At 28.7% G+C, this 8,372-nt stretch overlaps 1 protein-coding gene across 1 annotated transcript; it reads left to right on the top strand.

The window, feature by feature from the left end:
- The first annotated feature begins 1,234 nt into the window (after window positions 1-1,234).
- Window positions 1,235-3,983, top strand: LOC119682626. Its single transcript, XM_038096113.1, has 3 exons — window positions 1,235-1,933; window positions 2,410-2,707; window positions 2,771-3,983. Exons 1-3 carry the CDS (start codon window positions 1,299-1,301, stop codon window positions 3,977-3,979), a joined length of 2,142 nt encoding a protein of 713 aa, XP_037952041.1. The 5' UTR covers window positions 1,235-1,298; the 3' UTR covers window positions 3,980-3,983.
- The last annotated feature ends 4,389 nt before the right edge of the window (window positions 3,984-8,372 follow it).

Raw genomic sequence — 8,372 nt, 5'->3', positions numbered from 1 at the left:
TTCATCAGAATTTTGCTGTTTCCCTTTCATATCGAATAGATGACAATAGAATATAGTTTAAGCTCAACAATAATATATTACATAAAAATGCTTTCTCATACATGCAATATAGAAAATTATCTTCTAAAGTTGCTTTTGATAAACCGACTTGCAATACTAGTAAACCAGGGTTATATCTGATTGATAACGGCAGTCGTGCTGAAGTATTCATTTTCAAATAATTATTCAGTTAAATTTTTGGTAAAATAATTTATTTTAATTACAAGAATTTTTAATAAATCTTAAAAATTTATTTATTATCATATTATCATAACAATTAGATTGGAAACAATACATATCAAAACTTGAAGGCTGTTAAGGCTGATATGGATGAAGAGACATCAAAAATGAATGAATCTTTTCAGAAGTTTTGATGACTTCATTTGTAGATATTTTTAAAACTATGTATATCGGAGCGCATATACCAAAGATGAAGCATTGTTAAATATATTTGAATATCTTAAAACGGGATTTGAAAACGTTTTAACTGATTATTACCTATGACCAATGGTTGTGCTATAAGAATAAACCAAAATATCGTTTGCTGATGTTACAAATACTCATATATCATCTCTTTTACTGTAATGCGAAATGATGTGTATTTACATGTTCACATAAAATAATTATTTGGGACATACAGCTTTCAATCCGAAGAATGTTATATCAAATATTAGCGAGTCATCACCAGACATTGTCGGCATTCTTCGGTAGACGAGAATGAGTATTATATGCCATGACTAATAAGAAAGTTTTGCTGTTAAGAGGGAAGAAGAAACCATTAAATACTCGTGTTAAATTATTATCAGATGAAGAAAATCTACTAAGATTTCATATAAGGAGAAAGTTACGAACGAAGAAAATTGAACCCTTTGTTTGGTATAACTACGGGTCAATTTGACCTAAGTCCGCCAACTGCCAATTTTAGAGTTCAACAACCATACTAACTTATCATCTACCTATCTAATAAGATAGTTAATAAATTAACGGTCGCAAAATAAAACAGCACATAAAATATATTGCTTTTTTAGTATATGAACTGATAAAGTTGAGTAAATTGCAGTTTCGTACGTGCATATTCTTATGCATTTATTAAAATTTAAGAACTATTTAAAAGTTTTAAAATATTTAGAGTAAAATGTATATAAATAAATAAAGTAAACGTTAAAAAGCATTTGCCTCAAAGTGTCACGTTGGTAAATACGGTAGTTTGGTGAAAACTAAAAATTAATGGCAAATTAAAAGTGTATTGCATTTCAAAAATGAATAATCGCAACTCGAACATGTCAACTGTGAAGTACAAACTCATCGATCAAACAGAAAACGGCAATTCTGCTGAAGACCGTGAAAAGAATTACAGAAAAATAATTTTATTAATATTTTTTTTTACCGTGTTCATATATAAATTTTTGGACTGGAACAGTTTTGGTTACTATGGTCAAAGCGAACAAAATTGGATGCATTTAAAAAATTTTCAATTTAACAGTTCTATAAATAATGTGAACAGTGACAAAATAAATGAACTTAAAAGTAAAAATAGTAGTCAAAATTACACAACCCAACATACTACTCCATTCGTACTGTCAGCTAAACCAAAGTACCTTGTAAATACGACACACTGTAAAATACCATATGTTGATCCTTTCGATCCAATTGTCATGAAGTCGTTTGAGAAGCAAACATATAAAAATTGCTCAAATGATGTTTCACTCATAAATGTTATATTCGATCGAAATATATTTAAATATTTATTGGAAATTAAAACAGCAGCATATTTCACTGAAACAGCAAATTTGAGTGCAGTTTCAAGTCTGGAAGAGTTTGAAGATCAGTTGATGTGTTGCTATAAGGAAATAGTGCGTTCAGGAAGTGGCGGCAAAGCTGACAATTCATATGAGTGAGAATTATAATAATCTATTGTCTATACTGTTTTTTCTAATAACTGTGATAGCCTAAGTGGACTGCAATTTTCAGGATATCCAAAATAACGTATGTTCATTTAGAAAACTGCATTAAACTGCTTTCTTGAGTAAACCGCTTTATAGCAGTCTTAATAGATTCAATATCGACCTTATAAAAAAATTCATAAAAGCACAATACCACTGAAATGAAAATTCTTTAAAATGTAATGTGCTTAACTATTCATACAATTCTATCAAGTACATGTTTGCTACTAAATCCAGTGAGTTATGCTCCTGAAAATAAGAAGAAAAGCAGACAGAAATAAATTACTGAATGGTTAAAAAATTATACATCTCAGTACGCTTCCTGTAATTGTTTCGATTCACTCCTGTGCTTAAACGAATTATATACTTTATATATAAATTTTTATTTTATTATCGAATGAATTATAGTTATGAAATTTTATTTCAGTTTGTTACCCTGCACCCATTTCCACCAGTATTTTGTGGTGCCCGATCATATTGAATATATGATAGTTGAATGTAGTCTAAATTCAACAATAATACAAAAGGATGCATTCTCTTTTATACAATACAGAAAATTACCCTCTACTGTAAAAGGTGATAGACCGGCAAACAATACCAGAAAACCGAGTGTGTATCTGATTGGCATAGACAGCTTATCAAGTATTAATTTTCGTAGAAATATGCCACTTACGTTCAATTATTTTCAAGAAAACAATTGGTTCGAGATGCAGGGTACAAACAAGGTAAAGTGTATATATTTGTTAACATAACATTTTTTTATAGGTCTTAAAATATTTTTTTCATAGATTGGTGATAATACATTTCCAAATTTAATGGCTGTTATGGCTGGTATGGATGAGCGAACTACATTTGAACAATGTGATCCGAAGAGCGTGGGTGGTCTTGATAAATGTAATATTATCTGGAACGATTTTAAAAAATATGGATATCGAACTGCATTTGCTGAAGATGAAGCATGGATGAGTACATTTAATTATCTCAAAAAAGGATTTGAAAAAGTTCCAACAGATCATTACCTAAGACCAATGTTATTAGCAATATCAAATAAACTGAATGTTACCCATTTCTATGGATTAACATATTGTATCGGTAGAAAACAGTATGCTGCATATATATACGACTATATGATGCAACTAGCAAATCGTTATCAGGAAGAACCCACATTTGGTTTATTTTGGACAAACTCAATCAGTCATAATGCATTTGATGCTTCCTCAATAATGGATGGCAAAATGTTAGAATATTTTAAAACAATGAAAGCAAATGGTATTTTAGAGAATGCTATTGTTTTTTTCCTAAGTGATCATGGCATGAGATGGGGTTCGCTATTGAGTAAACCCAACGGGTTTTTGGAGAATCGTTTGCCGATGTTTTTTATATCATTACCAAAATGGTTTAAAAATCGTCATCCAGATATAGTAAAAGCGCTTCAAGTCAATCGACACCGCTTGACTTCATCTTATGATATATATATGACAATGAAACATATATTAGAATTATCTGAGCCTGGAATTAAATTACCTGCAGCGCAAAATTGCCCAAAATGTCAAAGTGTTTTTAAGGAAGTACCAGAAAATAGGACATGTGCCGACGCGGGCATAACAGAACACTGGTGCACTTGTACACTTTATGATATTGTACCAACTGATAATTCAATTATAAAGAATATAACAAATCAAATAATTAATTCGATGAACGAATATCTAGAGATGAAGAACATAAGTTCAATTTGTAGTAAAATAGAATTACGCGATATCAATAGCGCATTAATTAAAGTAGAAGAAAATGATGCCGTAAATAGTCAACCAACATATAGAGTTGAGTACTCAGTTAACCCTAAAAGAGCCATATATAAGGCTTCGGTGGTATATGATTCACTGAAAAAGACAATAAAAATAAATGTGGAAGATATAAGTTGTCTTACTTCCTACGCAAAAATAGCTAACTGCGTTGAAGATAAGCAAGCAAAGAAATATTGCATGTGCAAAATATAGTTTATGAATGCATAACTATGGTATATGTATATATATTTTAAGATTAACTTATAAGATAATATTTATTGCAATAATTGTTAATAGCAGTTAATATAAAATTTATTTTAGTTAGGTTAAGTTTAAATTTGTATGTAAGACTTTATGTAAATAGACTGCGGATCCATTGCGTTATCCAAGGACTGCGATGAAACTTGGATGGTTACGCATATGTATATCTTTAAGCCAAATAAATCTTAATTAATTTTAATTTATAACAAATAAATATTAGGTGTAAAATTAATACCATTTAATGAATAGAACATTAGTTAAAAAATATTGTTTCTCTGTTGAAAAACTTGGGAATGCATCCACAAAATATCTATTAAAACGTTTTTTTTTAATAATTATAGTTCTGTTATTTATGTTTTAAACTGCTTCAAATAAAAATATTGATATTGTACTTCAAATTCCTGAAAAACTCATTAAAAAACTATTATAAAAAATAATACTTACAATGTAAGTTCCACATAAAATAAAGCAAATATTTTAAATTGTTCCAATTAATTTTCAATTGTTTTCAAACACTTTATTCTTTAGTTTGCTATTAAAGAGATAAGATACAAAGAAATTCCAGAAGTAATTGAATCATATAAGCACTCAACCCAAGAAAAATGTAGTTAAAAGTTTAATAAGAGAATTCTTTGTAAAAATTATTGTTGTCATAGCTTTTGTAATATCAATAATTTTAATATTGTAACGAATAAAAGAAGAATTAAAGAATTAACAGAAGTAATTCAAATAAAAGAACAGTATTTATTAGTATAGTTCATAGAAAAAATATTTATTGTCATACTTCACATAAATATCTAATGTAAAGTAATATAAGCTGTATGAGAAATTCAGTGGAAAATGAGCAATTAACAAACCTGTGAAGTAAGCTTAGTAGATAACCTTTCTAAAATCAAAAATTTAATGCCGGTATTAAAATCACATCAAAACTTAGAAACATGTATCGAATGAATAAAGGTTATTCGAATAATTCATTCGGGTCAAAAACAAAAAAGTTTTTCCGTCAAAATTTATCAGTGCTTTAAAACTACAACATTTTAGATATGGTGTTAAATACAATCATTCATCTTATCAGCTTGTTTATTAAAATTACCAGTATCTAGATCTCTACCATATGTTATATAACGTTACGTTCTATGCTGTGAATGCCGATGTTAATGAAGAAATGTGTGTAAGCCATAACTTCCACCTTGATGCGAGACCCATCTAAACCTCTGCTGATCTTTGGGTCACAGCACCCGGCGATATATACGCACTCCACGAATGAATGCTAATACCTGAATCATTCTATCGGCGTGACTTTGAGTTTTAACCACAACCCCCTCGAGTACAACTACATGTGGTTAGCACAGCCGAAGCTGCGGGCCGCTGAACCCCGAGGTACCAGATATTGCCATCTCTGGTCAAATGTCGTAAGCTGGAAAAACACCTACTACCATGCACACTTCTTACACAAGTGTCGGCGCACACACTGGGTACACAGCAGTGGTGTATTGAGTGGGATAAGTGATTAGATCTCTCTTACTCCTTGTTAATATAAACTGTAAATAATAACTATATAAAAATATACCTAGAAATTTTGATAATAAAACTTTAGAGGGACTGAAGAAACAATTTTTTCAATTAATAAAAAAGAAAGAATTGAAGATTAGTATTAGTTTTAACGGAGAGAGTGCATTTATAACTCTATAAAGATGTTATAAAGATCTTGATAATGACACTAATTAGAATCCTACTTTCTACATATAGTTATTGTTGCGTGTTTGAAAAAAACTATGACAAAAAAATATTTCCTAGTGTAAACCCGCCTCTCCTTTGACATGATCTTGTAACGCTTATTTTATCTACTTTAGAAAACGTTAAGAAAACTAAATTTAATATTTTGTCCGGTTAAGAGAACTGTTTATTTAAAAAGCCCACTTTGTTAATGTTGGATAATAAAAAATGTTGGATAAAAAAAAATGTTCATTTTTGTATCCGCTTACTGAACTTCCACTGTAATTGCATTAGACATTCCAACGAAAGCACTCGGTTTCAGCAAGATTTATTTAGATTACTTCTCGTATCTTTCACTGCTATTTTGATCAAGAAATATTATAAATATTTATAAAATATTATAAATCAAACAGTTTTAAAAAACTGTAAAGTGTTGATTTGGCGTGGATATATTATATATATTTTTAACAAAATATTCCATACAAGACACAAATTTCATAAAAACGTAAACAATAACTTACGCTTGCCATGGATTATATATCAAACTCAAATGTAACAAGCTAACGAAAACAATTGTAGTAAAACTAGTTAACGACCTTAAACTTGATTATGGCAATCAAGGTCTAAACAACTTCCTTTTAATTTAGCAAAATCAGGAGAAAAAAAACATGAAGATTTAACTTCATAGACAAGGCGACGAGCTCATCATCAAATCAAATATTACAAAATCTGTTTTTTAGTGCACATTGAGGCTTTCGACATATTGTTGCGAACAATGTTATTATCTTTTCACACGAATTTCCATTTAATGATTTGATGCAATGTTAAGGCCATGACACGATTTTACTTCATAGGATTTTGTTACCTTTCAGCATTCATAATTTCTAAAAGCCAAGCAGTAAACGAAAAAAAAAAAAATAAACAAAATAATGAACAAAGAAAAATTACTAGCAAAATATCAAATCCCAAACTGCAAAGTCTTTTCCAAGCTACAAATAATCGAACACGCTGCCATTCCAACCTATTGTAGTTGCACATCGCGCATCGCACATCGATCATCGCAAGCACATCTCAAATACACAATACCTTATTCCAAGATCCATAACCAAGCCAACCAACCAACTAACCAAACTGAATTGCAGTACATACTTATACTTATATACTAAAGCCCTGTGCGCATTGTTCATAGATACTTAAGATTTTGTTTACAGCAATTTAGATGCTGCATTGTAATCATCATTCAATGGGCACATCACCAACATAATCATTTATTTCGTAGCAAAAAATCGTGTTTCACTAAAATTACAAAATTATCCTTTTATTTATTTTTTTTTTTGTTTTGTTTTTTCTGTATTCATAACAATGCAAAGGAGTAACCACCAAAGTCATCTTACGTGCAACTCTTTCAAAGGACGCATTATGCTGGATTATGGCTCGTACTCTCTGTTAAGCATCTATGATGATAAACAGATACTTTAAATATTTATGGTTAAGTGTCTAGAAGATTTTTTACTGTAAGTAGAAAATATAAGAAACATTTGTCATGAGATAAAAAAAAGTTTTAAGTGCTTTGAATGCAAAGTGCAACATTTTAAGGACGTACGACTCGAAGTGCACACCAATTTTGGGCAGTTTTGCCTAAAAATGTGATGCCATCAAAGTTATATCGCAGAGAATAAATAATAAAATTATACATATAAATATTATTGAACTTAAATCGTAAATATGGTATATGTGTATTTATATCTTCACATTAAAATATATTATATATTATATTTTAGATACACTATCTAAAAATATTTTTTTTAGTGAAAAAAAAGAGAATATTATAACTTTTATCTACACAATAAAAAAAAATATTATATTATTGATTGCATTAAAATTTAAAACAAAGAACAATTTTAGACAAAACGTGCATATTAGTTAATAGTATATAATTATATATAATAATGTAAGTTTCTGGCAGTGTAACCCAAATATTCTTTTATTTTTATTTATTTTATATCACGTACGAAATTTTACAAAAATTTGTTTTGGTTTTAAATTCTAAATTATATGTTTATTATATCAAATTTAAGATTAATAAATATTTTGTATTTAAATATAATTTTATTATTATTTTTATTCTAATCAGAATACCAACTAAAAAAAATTTTATTTTTAAAAAAAATGTATTCTTTCTGATTTATATACATACAATGAAGTAGCTTTGGAGATATTGCATTTCATTATTTTTTTTTAATTCGTTCATTTTATTGACCAAAAAATTATTTTATTTTGAAGTTTTATTGTGGGCTATTAGATAAATTTTATTTTTATTTAAAACACATTGGTTTTACTAAATTTGAATCGTGGATTTGTTAGTACAGTGAAAGCTTCGTTAAAAAGATATTCTCCTGAAAAAATCTTAAACCATATATTGTTAGTCCCATCGTTATTTGCTTAAGTGAATTTTCACTGTACATACTTTTTAATTATGATTATTTATAGAAAACATGGGAGAAAGAGATACCAATAAAATAATAATGCTCCCTTATTATGTGACAAACATATTATTTCAATATTATATTAAAACAAGGTCAATAGGGTAATTGTAACTATTGACGAAAATACTTTGTTCGCAACTTTA

Source organism: Teleopsis dalmanni, chromosome 2, assembly GCF_002237135.1.
Source record: "Teleopsis dalmanni isolate 2A chromosome 2, ASM223713v2, whole genome shotgun sequence".
NCBI classification, from domain to species: Eukaryota; Metazoa; Arthropoda; class Insecta; order Diptera; family Diopsidae; genus Teleopsis; species Teleopsis dalmanni.
Note: the sequence above shows the minus strand (reverse complement) of the source record. Positions and strands in the feature narration are given on the sequence as shown.

Bases quoted from the DNA above. Each gene is read 5' to 3' on its own strand.
- LOC119682626 (XM_038096113.1), top strand. From the start codon at position 1,299: ATGAATAATCGCAACTCGAACATGTCAACTGTGAAGTACAAACTCATC. The intron at 1,934-2,409 runs GTGAGAATTATA...ATTTTATTTCAG, and splicing joins AAAGCTGACAATTCATATGA to TTTGTTACCCTGCACCCATT. The intron at 2,708-2,770 runs GTAAAGTGTATA...TTTTTTTCATAG, and splicing joins AGATGCAGGGTACAAACAAG to ATTGGTGATAATACATTTCC.